The sequence below is a fragment of the Equus quagga genome, chromosome 17 (assembly GCF_021613505.1).
Source record: "Equus quagga isolate Etosha38 chromosome 17, UCLA_HA_Equagga_1.0, whole genome shotgun sequence".
NCBI classification, from domain to species: Eukaryota; Metazoa; Chordata; class Mammalia; order Perissodactyla; family Equidae; genus Equus; species Equus quagga.
This window is the reverse complement of record NC_060283.1, coordinates 5,337,472-5,354,462: the sequence shown is the minus strand read 5'-3', so window position 1 is coordinate 5,354,462 and position 16,991 is coordinate 5,337,472. Positions and strand designations below refer to the sequence as shown.

Genomic DNA, 16,991 nt, shown 5'->3' with positions numbered 1-16,991 from the left:
TGGGGTGCCCCCCCCCCATTAAGGCCCAATTGTCTGATCTTCCCCAAGACCTGTCTCTCCAGTCCTGCGTCCCTAGGTCCCAACTCTGCTGGGTAACAGAACGGTTGAGGCCCAAAGCAGAGCTCAGGTGACCTAACTGGGCGGAGCAGCGAGGGCAGGGGCAGGGGCGCTTCCTGAGAGGAGGGATCGAACCCCGCGATGAAGGCAAGGGGCCCGACCTCTGGCCACGGCCCTCAGGGCCGCTGGACTCCGCACCTGCGCCGCGCCCCGCCCCGGCCCCGCCCCCGCCCCCGCCCCCAGCGTGTTTGCGGGGCGCGGGCGAGGCGGGCCGAACCGAAGGAGACGCGAGGGGAGGGGCGGCAGCCGCTCGGTGCCGGCTCCGCAGGCCGGGCTGCTCGGGTGTCTGGCCCTTTAAGGGCCACCCCCGAGGAGGTGCCAGGCCCTAGTGGCTCGGTCTCTCCTTCCTGGTCCTGCGGGGCAGCCACTGTCCGTGGGGCTGTGGGAGGACCCCGTGCCCGGTGCCGGCCCAGGTGTCCCCGGCCTGGCCCCATGGCCCTGGTCACAGTGAGCCGCTCGCCGCCGGTCAGCGGCCACTCCACGCCTGTGGGGCCCACGGTGAGTCTGGCTTTGCTGTGGTCCTGCCCACGCAGTTGGCTGCTAGCTGGGCCTGGGGAAGTGGGTCCTGCCCAGGGGCAGGCTACCTTCAAGCCTGGGGGTGTGTGCAGGGGGACACCAAGTCTCAGGCTGGAGGGGATTGAGGGGGCTCTGGAAGCTCCCAGGAACTCAGACCAAGTTAGATCCAGAGCCCTGAGCGCCAGCCCAGCCTGCGGGAGGCCCTACCCACTTCCCAGCCAGCCGGAGCTGGGCCTACCCAGACACCTCCAGCACCCCTCCCACCCTTACCCCTGCTGCCCTACCTGGACCTGGGCCTGGGCTCCCCCAGGATCTCCAGATGGGGAGTGGACTAGGGGTGGGAGGGGATCTGATACCTTTTCTGGTTCCACTCCCCACTGGAGGGCGATTCCCACACTCCCCCACTTCCCCAGCCCTGAGAGCGGGGAGGGGAGAGGAGTCCTTACCCCCTCACTCTGCCCTGGGGGCTGCTTTCTCAGCAGGACCAGGCGGCCAAGAGGAGAAGCCGGCTCCAGCGAAGGTGAGCGCCTCCCCCAACACAGACACCCCCATCCAGCTGCCAGGCCTGGCCCCTGCCATCCTGGAGGACTCACCAAAGCCACCTACTGACTGTGTGGGGCAGTGTCGCCCGTGAGCATAGCTGGTGGGCACGGCCAGCTTGCCGCACTGGTCTGGCTGCCTTTGTTTTGTCTTCCCGCTGGTCAGTTGGGGCTCCTTCACCCACTATCCTGGACCCTGGCCCAGGCCAGTGGTCACAAGCCAAAGGGCAGGATGGGACAACAGGGCCTGAGGACTCCTGGGTCCCCACCAAGTTTGCAGCATCTCCTGAGGTGGGCAGGTGGGAAGGGAAAGGGGACAGCCTCCGCCCCCTCAGGAAAGAATGGATGGGCTGGGGGCTTCAGTGAGTGCCTCCAAGGTGTGGGTCTCAAAGTGTGGCAGCATCTCCTAGGAGCTAGCTAGAAATGCACATTCTCAGGCCTCCACTGCAGGCCTGCTGACTCTCTGGGGATGGGGCCCAATGCCTGTGTTAAGAAGTCCGCCAGCTGATTCTGACACAGCCCTGTCCTAAGGGGCATGACCGGCCATATGGTTTCCCTGCCGCCCTGCCAGGCAGAGCTTTGCAGTGCTCCGCGGGGCTGTCCTGGGACTGCAGGATGGCGGGGATGGTGAAGATGCAGCTGAGGCCAGCCCGGAGCCAGCGGAGGAGCCCCCGGGCGAAGAGCAGCCCTGCAGGGATGAGACAGACGACGGGCCTGGGCCCCAGAGTCCCCGGAAGCAGGAGCAGAGTCAGCACCTGCACCTCATGGTGGAGCTGCTGAGGCCGCAGGACGACATCCGCCTGGTGAGGGGCCGTCCACCCCAGGCGTAGGGCGAGGAGAGGGCCAAATGCAGCCAGTTGTCTGTCTGGGGAGCCCTGGTGTGAGGGCAGGGGGCACCCTGGGGAGTGCAGGGTTACCCAAACCCCGACAACCCTGCTGTTTCAGCCAGAGTTGTTTTAACACAGTGATGTCATGTCTTCAGGTCTCCGGAGGGCTGGGAAAGGACTGGGAGGTTTGTCCTGCTTGGGCCCGTAGGGCCAAATTAGGTCTAGGTCCCAGAGCTGGGAATTACACAGACGCGGGCTTCTGTGCAACCAGCGCGAGACCTTCCTGAGATATGAGTTGTCCATAAATGGACTGGCGTTCGGGGGGCCTGCTGAGCCCCCACCAGGGGCTGGCGTGCTGGAGGGGCCCGTGGGGGGATGGGACATGGGTGGCAGTTGGGGGATCACTTCCCAGATGCCTGTGGGACATCTCACTGTCCGCAGCAAAATGGGAAAAACAAGATGCAGGCAGTCTGTCGTACAGCCGAATTTATTCCACGGAAGCACCGTGCTTTATTGTGAGGTTGTGTCCTTAATATTTCTTTGGTGAGAAACAATTCTCGAATCAAATGGTGGTAATGGCAAGTGAAAGGCTTTTTGAAACCTCCTTCCTAGGCAGAAATAAAAAATGGACAATCTACATCAGGCCCACTCTCTCCTTTTTTCCATACACATCCTCCTTTAGGAAAAATTTTTAAACATTTTGTTGGACCACAAAATCCAATAGTTGGGAACCACTGGGTTGTAACCAGTGATCTGGTATCTGGGAAGAGGGGGATGGGCACAGAGGGAGCAGGTGGCAGTTTGTTCCAGGCCCGGGTGTGTGTGAGGTGGGGATGGGGGAGCAGGGTCCTCTGGGCCACTGTGAACCTGGGCTCGTCCCTCCCCATCTTCCTCAGGCAGCCCAGCTGGAGGCAGCACGGCCCCCCCGGCTCCGCTACCTGCTGGTGGTTTCCACAAGAGAACCCCTGAGCCAGGATGAGACAGTCCTCCTGGGAGTGGACTTCCCTGACAGCAGGTGGGAGCAGGGAGAAGAAGGGAGGGGGGCAAGGAAGTCAGGGGCTGGGGGTCAATGGCTTTCCCTCTGTCCTCTGCCAGCTCCCCCAGCTGCACCCTGGGCCTGGTCTTGCCTCTCTGGAGTGACACCCAGGTGTACCTAGATGGAGATGGGTAAGAGGTGGCAACTGGAGTGGGGAGGGGACAGGAGGGGCCTGGAGAGGGAATAACCAAGGAATTGTATCTGATGGGGCATTTGGGCATTGAGGAGCAGTAAAGAACTCCAGGCCGGGTGTCTCGGCCTGGGCGTACTCAGCTTTACCTCAGATTTGCTGCGTGATCCTGGGCAAGTCAACTAACTTCTCTGGGTCTCACCTGCCCCATATCTGGCAAACGGGGCTTATTTTGAAACTCAGATGGTGTGTACATATTCTGAGGGCCAGCCTCCTAGGGTGGCTGGCGGCTGGGCCTCTCAGGGCTCTGTCCCAGAGCCGAGAGTCGGGTTCCACCTCTACCTGGTCTCCTGCAGGGGCTTCAGTGTGACATCTGGCGGGCAGAGCCGAATCTTCAAGCCCATCTCCATCCAGACCATGTGGTAAGGGCTAGGGTGCCCAGCTCAGGCCAGTCTCCTCTTCTCGGAGACGGCTGCAGGGTCTGGGAGGGGCAGCAGGGAGGACAACATGACCCAGCCTTCCCTCTGTCCCAGGGCCACACTCCAGGTATTGCACCAGGCGTGTGAGGTGGCTCTGGGCAGCGGTCTTGTGCCAGGGGGCAGTGCCCTCACCTGGGCCGGCCACTACCAGGACAGACTGAGCTCTGATCAGAGCTGCCTCAACGAGTGGATGGCCATGGCTGACCTGGAATCTCTGCGGCCTCCCAGCGCTGAGCCTGGCCGGTCAGTGCACGGAGGGGAGGAAGAGCGGGGTGGGTGCCATGGCAGGCGGGGAAGGGGGCCCTGGACTGACAGACTCGGCTCGGCTCCCAGGCCCTCAGAACAGGAGCAGATGGAGCAGGCGATCCGGGCTGAGCTGTGGGAGGTGCTGGACACCAGTGACCTGGAGAGCATCACTTCCAAAGAGGTGGGCAGGGTGCCAGGGCCGGGCAGGGAGCTGGGCCCAGCGGGGGGCCCTCAGCAGGGCCCAGGGCTTCCCTCTCCTTGGAGCGCTCCCACCTTGCTTTCCTCCTGTCCTGAGCCTGTTGCGGATGCCTGGCCTCAGCTCCTCTGACCAGATGAGACAGTTACCGTCCTCACAGGCCCCAGAGGGAAGGGCGGGGTGTCAGGAAGGTTGCGAGGCGCCCCGGAGCCTCTCCTCCCTTCTGGCTCTGCCTGCAGATCCGCCAGGCCCTGGAGCAGCGCCTGGGCTGCCCTCTCCAACAGTACCGCGACTTCATTGACAACCAGATGCTGCTGCTCATGGCCCAGCAAGACCGGGCCTCCCGCATCTTCCCTCACCTCTACCTGGTGAGCTGCAGGGCAGGGTGAGGTGAGGGCAGGGGTGGGAGATGAGGCCTGGTACAGCCAGCGGAGAGGGAGAATGGTGCTTCTCTCCCTGTCCGCAGGGCTCAGAGTGGAATGCAGCCAACCTGGAGGAGCTGCAGAGAAACAGGTAGGGTTCCGAGCCCACTCGGGACCACCCCGGCTCTGTCCTCCCCCTGCGCTTGGCCTCCCCTAAGGGGCAGCCTGGACAGAAACCCCTGACCCCCTCAAAAGCGGCTAGCTCTGTTTCCTGGAGCTGCTCCCCTTGCTTGGCCTCAGGCCAGGAAAGGAGAACAACCTTGCTGCCCTGCAGGCGCTCCCTGGCCCACCCCCTCCCTCCCCCCACTGTAAAGCAGAAAAGCTCCTCTCCGCCTGAGCACCTCCAGGAGAAGGAGGTGCCCCTCCCCCAGGGGGCACCTGGCTGCCTTCTCCCATAGATTCCTGTCATTTGTCCACCACAGGCTTCTAGGAAACCTGCTATGGCCTCTGTCACTCAGTTGCTGAAGATCCACTTGATCTCAGCTTAGCTCAAAAGCTGTGCTCTGGGGCCAGCCCGGTGGCACGGCGGTTAAGCTCGCATGCTCCGCTTCGGCGGCCCAGGGTTCGCAGGTTCGGATCCCAGGTGCGGACATGGCACCGCTTGTCAAGCCATGCTGTGGCAGGCGTCCCACATATAAAGTAGAGGAAGATGGGCACGGATGTTAGCTCAGGGCCAGTCTTCCTCAGCAAAAAGAGGAGGATTGGCAGCAGATGTTAGCTCGGGGCTAATCTTCCTCAAAAAATAATTAATTAATTAATTAATTAATTAAAAAAGTTGTTCTCTGACTTCCAAGAATAATAGAAGGGTCAGTGTTGCGGTGGACCCCAGCAGCTATCTGGACTCGAGGGGAAACTCAAGCCCAGCGGGGTGAAATGATTTGCTCAGGGTCACAGTCCTCTTCTCCCCCCACCATAACTGTGCCGCCCCCACCTGACTCAGAACCGAGAACTAAACAGAAAGCCCCAGGGTCTGCCGGGTCCTCTGGCCCATGGGCCTGGCCTCACACTCCCTGCTGCAGGGTCAGCCACATCCTGAACATGGCCCGGGAGATTGACAACTTCTACCCTGAGCGCTTCACCTACCACAACGTGCGCCTCTGGGACGAGGAGTCCGCCCAGCTGCTGCCCCACTGGAAGGAGACACACCGCTTCGTGGAGGCTGCAAGGTGGGCATCTCCCTGCCCCCCTGCTTACCCCACCCCAGCTCCAAGCAGTCCTATGCCCTCCTGCTCGCTCTGCCCTCAGCTCTGGGACCTCGGGGTCCTTCCTTCTTTCCCCCTCTCCTCTGGGTAGTGGGCCCACCACGTGCCCTTCTCCCATGCTGCAGGGCTCATCACAGCCAGGGGGTGGGGAGGGGGCGCTGACCATGCTCTGCCTCCACAGGGCGCAGGGCACCCGGGTGCTAGTCCACTGCAAGATGGGCGTCAGCCGCTCAGCTGCCACCGTGATCGCCTATGCCATGAAGCAGTACGGCTGGAACCTGGAGCAGGCCCTGCGCCACGTGCAGGAGCTCCGGCCCATCGTCCGCCCCAACCCCGGCTTCCTGCGCCAGCTGCAGACCTATCAGGGCATCCTGACTGCCAGGTACTGGGGGGGCACAAGGGAAGGGGGTGGGCATGTGTGGATGCTGGGGGTGGCTTGCTGGGTCAACCAAGCTGACTCAGGGCCACCTCCTCACAGCCGGCAGAGCCATGTCTGGGAGCAGAAAGCGGGTGGGGCCTCCCCAGAGGAGCCCCTGGCCCCCGAGGTCTCTACACCATTCCCACCTCTTCCGCCAGAACCGGGGGGTAGTGGGGAGGTGAAGGTTATAGAACCAGAGGAGAGCCAGGCAGCCCCAACAGAAGAGCCTGGGCCGCGACCCCGCATCAACCTCCGCGGAGTCATGAGGTCCATCAGCCTCCTGGAGCCTCCCTCGGAGCTGGAAAGCACCTCAGGGGCTGAAGACCCACCAGAGGTGAGGCTGGGGCTAGGGAAGGAGCCCCAGCTGAGGCAAGGTGGGGGCCAAAAGGAGGAGGGAGCAGATGGCAGGAGGATGGAGAAAGACCAGGACTGGGGGCACCTGAGCACAGAGACCACACCCTGGGCAGCTCCCTTTGGTCCCCTCAGAGCAGCCGAGGAGCCCTGGGGAGGGCAGGCAAGCACTGCCCTCCGCAGAGCTGGGGAGCCGTCATGGGCCGGGGCCTGCGTCATGGGCTGGGGCCTGCGTGTGGGCTCCGTGCTGGGCCGGTCCTGGGCTGAAGGCTGCAGGCAGCCCTCAACCTGACGCGAGGACTCGCTTCCGAGGGGCTGGGCTGCCCAGCCATTGGGTGAGCATCCTCCCCAGGCCAGTAGCTGGACAACCAGCTGCTGGTCCTGGATGGGGTGGACAGGACGAGCTCTGCAGGCCCTCCCAAATCTGAGGGGCAGCCCATCAAAGGATGGGGTGCAGAGGGGTCAAGGCACTCACACCACCAAAGGACTGGCTGAGGCATGGAGCACCCTCTCTGTGCTGAGTGCACAGGGCACAAGGGTAAGACCAGGAGCTGGCCCTGGCCTTAGGAAGCCAGGCCCCCCACAGGACTCAAGGCCAAGATGGCTGATGGGGAGGAAGGAGCGCTCGTCTCATGGAGGGCAGGGACATTTAGGAGAGGCTTCCTGGAGGAGGTGACACTGGGTGCGGAAGGATGGGGAGGGATGGGTGGTTGATGGATAGGTGTGGGTGTTCCTAAAGCAGGGTGCCCTCACTTGGGACCCAGCACAGGGCCTGGCCCCGTAAGGAGTTTCACTTGTGGCTCACCGGACAACTGTACCGAGGTAGAGGGAGCAAGAGGAGGAGGAGAGGGCCTCAAGGACACGGCAGGTGCAGGGGAGCTGAGGAGGGCTTCGGGGGGCCAGAAGGAAGCTGCAGACGTGTGAGGGCCCAGGAGCGGGGGCAGTAGGGCTGGGGTGCTGTCTTCCCTCCTAGGGAAATGGGACCCTTGAGTAGCTCAGTATTTCTCTATTCATTCAACAAACATTTGGCACCTACCCTTTTCCAGGCCCTGTGCTCCAGGGGAGACGTCCCTCTGACTCTTCTTCCTTATACTCTTACCCTTCCAGGTTTTCTCTTCAAACGAGTCTTCAGATGAAGACCCTCCACAGCCCTTCCCTCAGCTATCAAAGGCCAAGGGAGGTGGGCGGGTCCGCAAGGGGCCTTGGCCATCCCTGAAGTCCCGCCAGTCTGTGGTTGCCCTCAACAGCGCCGCCCTGGTGGCCAGCCGGAGCCAGGTCTTCCAGGAGCAGGGGGAGGCTGGCCGCTCCTCCACACCCAGGCTCCGGAAGGTGGTGAGGCAGGCCAGCGTGGATGGCAGTGGGGAGGAGGGCGAGGCCTAGCCCTCCGCATGCCCAGGCCCCTAGACACGAATAGAGGTGCCTGAACAGCTCCCGGGACCAGCACCCCTCACTCCTGTCAGCCTGCAGCCCTCCTCTTAGCTCCTCCCCAGGAGGCCCCAGACCCCCGTCACTACAGCCCCACCTGCACAGCCTTAAGTCTCGGACCCATGTCCACCTGTCCAAGGGCTCAAGACTGTCTCGATACGGGGATGAGGTAGAGAGACTAAAGGTGCCTTTGTGGGCAACAGCACCAGCTGCATTCTCAACTGCTGCTGAACCTGGAACCTCGCCGCCACGGAATAAAACACCAAGTTCCCCAGCGCCGAAAGCCTCCGGCTCCTCCCTCACCCCCACCTGTGTGCCTCATCCCTGCCCCCTCATTCCTGGGGCCCACTAGGCCAGAGGACCAGTGGCCCCAAATGCTGAGAGTAACTCAGTCCGCAGTCCCCAGCCCTAGGGGGCTCTGAGGAGCCGAGGCCGGGCCCCCCTCCAACAGCCCACAACCGGCCCGAGTCTTTTGCTGCTGCCCGTCACCCTCCCCACCCCCCACGGCACTACACTGGCTCACAGAGCACAGACCAAAGAGTCTTCTCTTCGACCTCACGGCCTCTGACCAGTTTTTCATAGTCTTCATAGTATCTGGCTTTGTACTTAGAAATAAAGAACATTTTCATATTATTTTCAATTTTATGAGAAAGCCGTCTACCCATCAGCCCTCTCCTTCTCTGGTTACAGAGTTTGGCCTCTCCTTACCCCTTCCAGGCGCCTCACAGTTCCCAGGTGTCTCGTGACAGGCCGTTTAGCGGGTGGTGTTTTTGGTGGGGAGGGAAGAAGGTTGGGGAAGAGAAGAGGGGAGGTCAGCCTGTCTCCCTTGTCTCCCAGGGCAGGGCCTGGGTCCTCGTTAGCTGCGCACGCCCGTCAGGCAGGGGCCGGGGAACGAGTGTACACGGGGCAGCAGGTGCTCGGCTCTGTTGGGACAGCTGAAGGCAGTTACCCAGGAGGAAGGAGAAGCTGCCAACGCCTATCTGGACAGGACCGAGCCTGTTCCAGAAGCGAAGGCTCCTTTTGGACATTTGGTGCTAGTTCTTGAGCACACTTTGGACCCCGAGAATCTTCTTGCTACAATGCAAGGCAGCCGGGTTTTCTAAGGCAGCCCATCACTGCCAGGGAAGAAGGACCCTCAGTGGGCCCTCCCCTTCTGCCTCAGGGTTCCGTTGGCTCAGTCTCAGTGTTCATGAAGAGTAAGTGGTTCCATCTTTGTCACTTCTAATCTCCTTTTCCCACGATCGTATTCTCCGCCATATAACACACTACTTTGGTTGGGATGGGTACACAACTCCTTCCCTCAAAGCAGGCCTCAGAGGCAGGAGCTGGCACCGGCTGTTCTCATTGAGCCCTCATGCCCAGCGTTAAGAATGAGTCTCTCTCACCCAGACCCTGAGGGGCCCCCCCGCACTGCTCTAACCCCAGAGGACTGAGGGGCAGGAGATTTGGTTCCAGCCCCGGCTTTACCACTTACAAGTTACGTCACCTCGAGTCTTTCTGTAAAACAAAGGGATTAGACCGCGCAGTCCCTAAGTGTCCCCCTCCCACCTTGACATTTTAACAACACATGTCATCTAGACGCTGATGAATTCAGTCTCGACGTGCTCTCTAGAAGAGGCATCATTTGTACCTGTCTGGGGGGTGGCATGCCTAGGGTCTCAAGGTGGGGTACAGAGAAGCTGGTTCTGATTCTCGATCCACTTGGCCGGTCTGCTCTGTTGAGCAAACACTGGGGGCTGCCTGCCATCGTACAGCCAACCCTGAGTCCCACCCAGACCGCCCTTTCAGTAGTCCTAGGCCGGGGGTGGGGACAGGTGGGGGTGACAGTGTCAGGAGGGAAGCCAAGGCTGTGCAGTTGGGAGGGCAGGGTCCAATCCTGAACTCAGAGCTGTGGGGCCAATAAGAATCCATGGAGGACCCTGAGAGGTAAGAATTCAGCGTGTGGGGATAAAAAACTAGAGAGGAAACTGTTTGCATAAAAAATGCAGACAAATGGTTAAGAACTGTATATATAAAGCACACCAAACTGCTATCAAGGGCAAAAAATATATTTTTTAAAAATATAAAATGAAAAGTATGTCTCCCTCTGATCTTGTCCTCTGATCCTTCACTGGCAACCATTGTCACCAGTTTCTTCTGAGTTCTTTCAGAGACATTCCATGCTTATATCATCAAATATATGTGTGCATTCTTTTGTAAATATAAATTACAGCTCTTATACTATTCTGCACTTTGAAAATTTTTTTCATATCACAAACAGTTGCACATCAGTACAGAAAGCTCTGCTTGATTTTTTTCTTTAAAGATTTTTTTCCTTTTTCTCCCCAAAGCCCCCCAGTACATAGTTGTATATTCTTCGTTGTGGGTCCTTCCAGTTGTGGCATGTGGGACGCTGCCTCAGCGTGGTTTGATGAGCAGTGCCATGTCCGCGCCCAGGATTCGAACCAACGAAACAGCAGGCTGCCTGCAGTGGAGCGCGCGAACTTAACCACTCGGCCACGGGGCCAGCCCCCTCTGCTTGATTTTTAAAATAACCACACACACTCTATTTTATGGAACCCATCGTTTATTTAAGTGGTCATTTACTGATGAACATTTAGGTTGTTTATGGGTTTTTTTTCCCATTCCAAGTAATGCTTAAGTACGCATGTATATACTTTCTCGTGCCACAGCCACTAAAACTGTAGGACACATTTCTAGAATTACTGAAGCAGTCTATGTGCATTTGTAATTTTGAAAGGCATTGCCTAATTTCCTTCCAAGAAGTTGCACCAATTTACAGCGAATGGTAATGCCTATTTGTCCTTAAAGGACTGTCCAGCCTACACATCAGTGTCATGATATGAACCTTGCAACACCGCCAGAGGAGAAAAGGCAGGCATTAACGACCACTGTCTTAGAAATAAGGAAACTGAGGCCCAGAGAAGTAACTGAGACTCTGACAGAGGCTGAATTAGGTCCCAGTTTCTAGATCTCAGTCCAGAGGTCCAACTCGGGAGGGGAGAGGGTGGTTCCCGGGCAATCAAGGCACTGAGTTCACAGTCCTGTCCAAGGTGGGTCGGAGGGTCAGACCCAGCCCTGCTCACGGAGCCCCGACTCAACTCCCACCTGACATAGGAGCCCAGCCCCGACTTGACACTTGCTGGGACAAGGAGCTCGCGGCCCCCGGGCAGCCGGTCCCTCTGCGCCAGCTCCCACCTTCACAGTGTTCTCCCCGCGCCGGGCCCGGCTCGGTCCCAGCTGGGACGGGCCACGAGCGGACGGCCCCCCATCCGGACAAGTTTTCGACCGGCAATATCGAACGCGCCGAAGAGCCCGCGCCCCCGCCCCTTCACCCTGCATCTCAGACGCCTCCGAGCCGCGGCTGCCGGGAGAAACTACCTGTCAGGCCTCCGCGGCCTCTCCTCCGCCGGCAGGACCCGGGGTGCTGGGATCCCAGCGACTCGCATCCCACCGCGACGCTCGGGCGCCATCTTGCGTCCGTTCCTCCGGCCGCTAGCTGACAGCCCCGAAACCACAACTCCCAGCGTGCCTACCGCATCCGCGCAGGCGCAAAGAGCCCCCTCTCGTTTCCATGGGAACCTCGCCCCCCGGAGTCCCGGCGGCTCAACTCTGCCCAGCGTGAAGCTGTTGCTCCCCCCAGGTTCCCCGGCGCTAGGACGGGGGTCTGCGGACGGTTGGGGCGCAGAGGAGGGGGCCTGAGGGGAGGAGGCCAGGCGGCCCTGCCTCCTGGGACCAGCGCTCCCAAATTCTCCTCGGCGTCCGGCCGTCCGCGCTCCCGGGGCCTCGGCGTTCCAAGGCCAAGGCGCCCAGGGCGGCCCGGGTTGGCGAGGCCATGTTGGGCTCCGGCCCGCACGGCCCCCTCGCTCCGCGCCAGCGCCTGTCACCCCCGGCCGAGGGCCTGCGCGCCCAGACAGGTACTCCCGGGGCGCGGGCCGGGCGCGGAAGGTAGACGTGCAGGTGGCGCCGGGCAGGGCAACGGGCGCCCGCGGTCGGATCCGGCTCTGCCTCTGAGGGAGCCGGGACCCGGGGCTCAGCCTCCCTGGGCTTCAGTTCCCTCTCTGTCAAATCGGGCTTGGACTGGAATTCCACTGCACATGCAACTCCGTTGCAGAGCAGCCCCTGGCTCTCTCTGACCCCAGGGACAAGTTTCCTTCTCTGTAAAGTAAGGAGGTTGAAGCAGGTGACCCCTAAGGTCTTTTTACCGGATATGGAATCATTGCCCCTAGTTGCCCACCAAGTGCAAGAAGGAAGAAAGGGAACTGGGTGGTTTAAGCTCAGGGTCTAGAGTCAGAGAAACTTCGGTATGTGACTCTGGATGAAGTTGTTACATCTCTTGAGCCCCAGTTTCCTCGTTTGCAAAACGAGGTCGTGACAGTACCATCTCAGGTTTTTGAAGATTAAATGAGACAATGCATGTAAGCTTTTTGCCAGGGGCCTCCACATAGCAAGCGCTATCTCAAGTCCCAGGTGTCATTTCTGATATTTTAAAAAATGTTCCTTAGCCACTGTGAGACCTTTTTTGAATTTTTGGAGCCGCTTCCTTTATTGCTGGACAAATCCATTCTCCTAGGCGGGATGGTTTTGTAGGCAGAGTCCGATGGGGAAGCCTGCGTCTTCTTCCCCAAGGCTGGACACTCATAGCTGGTGTATCTCCTCACTTCAGCTGTAGTCCGGGTCAATCACTACGGGGCAGCATCTAGGGAGGTGCAAACCCCCCACGACGTAGTTCAGGAGATACTTTCCCTTCCTCGAGATTCATAGAGGTTGTGAGCTCTTACATATTATGATGCAGAAACAGCTGGATATTGAAATATAATATTTACATAATATTATAACATTTACATAAGCCTGGATACACACAGTTGTAAGAAATACCTAAGAATCTTATGCTACTTGCATTGAGTTCAAGCTTTGTGTTAATTGGGAAAATCCTAACAAGGAGTTTTAAATTAGTGATAAAGAATGTTTTTGGGTTGTTTTTTTTTTAAGTCTGGGAACTCCCAGTAGCTTTATAAACAAGGCTTCACTCATCCAACAGGCATGTTTATGTGGAAGCTGTATTCCATGAGTATTTTTTGAGCACCTATTATGTACATGGTACTGTGATGGGTATTCTGAGGGACACAAAGATGTATAAGACACTCTTTACCCTCAAGAAACATAGAGTCTAGTAGAGGAGATAACTAGGAATACAAAACAGATAACACAAGTAGAAAGCGATGTGTCATAAGAGAGGGAAAGGTAACTAACTCTGCTGTGAACGTTCAGAGGCCGGGGACGCCACTGCTAAGTGGCTATATAATGAGAGCATCAAGGAGCACACAGCATTTGAGTGGGGCCTTGAAGGATGTGGAAAACGTGGATATGCCAAGAAGTAGGGAAAAGATACTCTGGGCACCCTCCTCACAGCCCTGAGATGTGGAGGAGAAATTTCTAGCCCTGACTACATGGTGAGCTCCTGAGAGGCAGGGACTGGGTTTTGGTCAGTGTTTTTTTTTTTTTTTTTTTTTTTTAATTTTAATTAATTAATTTTATTGCAATAACGTTGAATTATAACATTATGTAAGTTTCAGGTGTACATCGTAATATATTTCAAATTCTCTGTAGGCTACATCATGTTCACGACCCAAAGACTAATGACAATCCATCACCACACATGTGCTTAATCACCCCTTTCACCCTCCCCCCTCCCCCTCTGGTAACCACCAATCCAATCTCTGTTGCTATGTGTTTGTTTGTCATTGTTTTTATCTTCTACTTATGAGTGAAATCATATGGTGTATGACTTTCTCCCTCTGACTTATTTCACTTAGCATAATACCCTCAAGGTCCATCCATGTTGTCACAAATGGCTGGATGTCATCGTTCCTTATGGCTGAGTGCTATTCCATTGTGCATATACACCACATCTTTATCCATTCGTCCCTTGATGGGCACCTAGGTTGCTTCCAAGTCTTGGCTATTGTGAATAGTGCTGCGATGAACATAGGGGTGCATGCATCTTTATGCATTTGTGTTTTCAAGTTCTTTGGGTAAATACCCAGCAGTGAAACAGCTGGATCATTTAGTAGATCTATGCTTAATTTTCTGAGGAAACTCCCTACTGTTTTCCATAGTGGCTGTGCCAGTTTGCACTCCCACCAGCAGTATACACAGGTTCCCTTCTCTCCACATTCTCTCCACCACTTGTTGTTTCCTGTCTTGTTAATTATAGCCATTCTGACAGAAATGAGGTGATATCGCATTGTAGTTTTGATTTGCGTTTCCCTGATGGCTAATGATGTTGAGCATTTTTTCCTGTGCCTGTTGGCCATCTGTATATCTTCTTTGGAGAAATCTCTGTTCAGATCTTTTGCCCACTTTTTAATTGGGTTGTTGGTTTTTTCGTTGTTGAGACGTATGAGTTCTTTGTATATTTTGGATATTAACCCCTTATCTGATATATGGTTTGCAAATATCTTCTCCCAGTTGTTCGGTTGTCTTTTCGTTTTGTTGGTGGTTTCCTTTGCTGTGCAGAAGCGTTTTAGTTTGATGTAGCCCCATTTGTTTATTTTGTTTTGTTTCCCTTGCCTGGTCAGTTGGTCAGTGTTTTATTCCCACCTTGGCACGTGGATGGCATGCAGTAAATGTTAGCAAAGGAACGGGGGCTATGAGTTTCCTGCAGAGAGGAACCAAGCGGTGGTCTCACTCTTACCCTGAGGCCCTTTTATTAGGCTCACATGCCCTCTTACAGCCACTCTTTTAGGGGGAGAATGTGAATAGGCAGATGATTATCGGGCAAGGGCCACATTGTTGGCGTATTTAGTGCAGGACCAGCCAACCCGGAGCCCAGTGAACAGGGTCGCCTGAACCAGTAGGAGAGTTTGTGAGCCTCTTTCTCTGGAAACGAGCTAAACAACCACAAGGGGTGGAAACTGCAGCCCAGGGTCATGAAGCAGTCTTGAGGACCAGTGACGCATACTCCTTTGGCTCTGGTGGCATTTGTGTCTCTTCTTGGCTCTTCTTTTGCTATGGCCCACCTACCCCCAGAGACATTTTTTTTCTCATCTGTGACCCATCTGGGAGTGGGAAACTATGTCCACCATGCCAACAGATTGCCAGGCCTCCAGCTGCTGCCAAGGATGAAGTTGGCTTCAGCAGCACCATCCTCAGGCTGATTTCTGGGCCCTGCCCTTCCAGTCCTGCCTAGGGCTGAACCTGTGCCAGGAGCTAGCACTGCAGGAGACCACTCAGAGCAACTCTCCAGTGGCCCTGGGGGTGGAGAGCTCTCTGAGGATCTGGGGTGGAAGTGTCGCTTGAGGAGGGAAAAGCAGAGAACGTTGAAAGGGGAGTGGCTTGAGACCAGGGCAAACCATCCCGCATCCTGTTTAGACGTCCCCCTGGGATCCTCTGTCACTCACAGAGGGTGCAGTCATCCTCAGAACAAGGAAGCTGGGGAAAGGTTAAGTGGGTATAAACAAAGAAGGGTTGGGGCACCACTGACTGCCTGTTTTGTCCCTAGATATGGGATGGTGTGGGACTTCTAGGGGCCACAAATGCTCCTTTTCCTGGAGATGTGACCCAAGCTGAGCTGTTCCACCATCTTCCTGACGATCCGTGCTCCCGTCCTGAAGCCCTGCTCTTCCTCTCCGTCCTGTCTCTCCAGTTGGCTCCCATTCCACTGGCTGCAGGTAAGTGCCTGTCGGGTGTGTCAAGATGCCTGTGGAGCTAAGTGCTGTTGGAGCCTTAATAACTCCAGACCTGGCACTTGAGAGGTTACAGCAGCTCAGTGCCTGCCATAGAGGCCTATGTCAGCCTACTTCAGGGGCATGTTGATCTTTTACAATTTACAGCAGCTGGAAAGTCTTTTTTCTTGTTTTTGAGGAAGATTAGCCCTGAGCTAATATCCACCACCAATCTTCCTCTTTTTGCTGAGGAAGATTGGCCCTGAGCTAACATCTGCTGCCAATCCTCCTCTTTTTGCTGAGGAAAACTGGCCCTGAGCTAACATCTGTGCCCATCTTCCTCTACTTTATATGTGGGATGCCTGCCACAGCATGGCTTGCCAAGCCGTGTGTTGGTCCGTGCCCGGGATCCGAACCTGTGAACCCCAGGCTGCCCAAGCACAGCGTGTGAACTTAACCTCTACGCCACCAGGCTGGCCCCGGTGGAAAGTCTTGTATTACAACTTTCACTTTTCTATCTGAGGGATCTGCGTTCTTAGCTTGTAGGTCAAAGAGCCAAATGATGGCATAGAGACCAGTGATCTTTCCACTGCCTCAGCTCTCACTGAAAGGCTGCCATCTGCCGACTGGTGAGGCCACTGTCCTAGGTTAACCTGAAGTTAGACCAAGACTCTCCTTCTTTCCCATTTCAGCCGGAACTTCCTGCCAATTTTCCTCAGTCTTCCAGCCCAGCTCAGCTTCTCTCCATCCTGGGACATATTTGCCAGAGTCTCTCACTCTCCTGCGCTCACTAGACACGGCCTTATTCCCATGGCAGCAGGTCCCATCAGAGAGCTGGGGCTCGTCCCCTTACCCTGGCAGGTTTGCCCACTCCCAGGCAGCCACCCTGGGTAGCTGGGACACTTTAGGGGATTCTGTATCTGGGCTAGAGGACCAAGAATATGGAAGCTATTCTCCTACCAGTTGGGGAGGCAAGTTGGCCAAGTTTGCCTCGTGGGATTCTCTGACCTGGGTCGTAATGCTGCAGCCCACCCCAGTGGCCCCCCTGGTGGCAGCTCAGTGAGTCTCAGAGGTAAAGGTGGGGAGGTGGTGTGGCAGGAAGGGGCACACGGAACAAGCCCAGACTAAAGCAAGGCCCCACATGCGGGCCTAACTCCAGCCAGATGTGCTTGGGCGGGGGTGGGGGTGGGGTGACAGAGGAGGATGCCCCTGGAGGCTGGAGTGGGAGATGGAGCTCATTATATGCGCCCCACATAGTTTATCTTCATGTGGCCTGAGAAGGCCTAGAGCTAGGCAGCTGTGCCCAGGACGGCAGCTGCCTGTCTCCCCAGGCAGCACACTGCTGTGCAGTTCATCTCTTGGTTTGGTGGACTGACTGCCATCCCATGAAGCCCTCAGGAGCCCTTCTTCATGGCTTCCA

General features: G+C 57.1%; 2 protein-coding genes across 3 annotated transcripts in view; both read left to right on the top strand.

Moving 5' to 3' along the window:
• Positions 1–48: 48 nt before the first annotated feature.
• On the top strand, positions 49–8,539 carry SSH3 (slingshot protein phosphatase 3). Of its 2 annotated transcripts, none has more exons than XM_046644028.1 (14): positions 49–615; positions 1,116–1,153; positions 1,744–1,975; positions 2,896–3,014; positions 3,095–3,166; positions 3,522–3,587; positions 3,699–3,887; positions 3,978–4,071; positions 4,326–4,454; positions 4,553–4,599; positions 5,528–5,674; positions 5,892–6,092; positions 6,189–6,462; positions 7,587–8,539. In XM_046644028.1, the coding sequence occupies exons 1-14, from the start codon at positions 199–201 to the stop codon at positions 7,857–7,859; spliced, it is 2,298 nt and encodes a 765-aa protein (XP_046499984.1). In that variant the 5' UTR covers positions 49–198; the 3' UTR covers positions 7,860–8,539. The 2 variants fall into 2 exon arrangements, with proteins under 2 accessions (XP_046499984.1, XP_046499983.1); XM_046644027.1 differs by having other exon boundaries at positions 1,113–1,153.
• A 1,274-nt stretch (positions 8,540–9,813) lies between these two features.
• LOC124228990 (uncharacterized) overlaps positions 9,814–16,991 on the top strand; it is a 44,675-nt gene continuing 37,497 nt past the window's right edge. Inside the window, exons 1-4 of the mRNA XM_046644101.1 lie at positions 9,814–9,830; positions 11,321–11,432; positions 11,501–11,821; positions 15,409–15,577. Of these exons, the coding sequence (XP_046500057.1) occupies positions 9,814–9,830; positions 11,321–11,432; positions 11,501–11,821; positions 15,409–15,577 (619 nt within the window). The remainder of the gene's footprint in view (positions 9,831–11,320; positions 11,433–11,500; positions 11,822–15,408; positions 15,578–16,991) is intronic.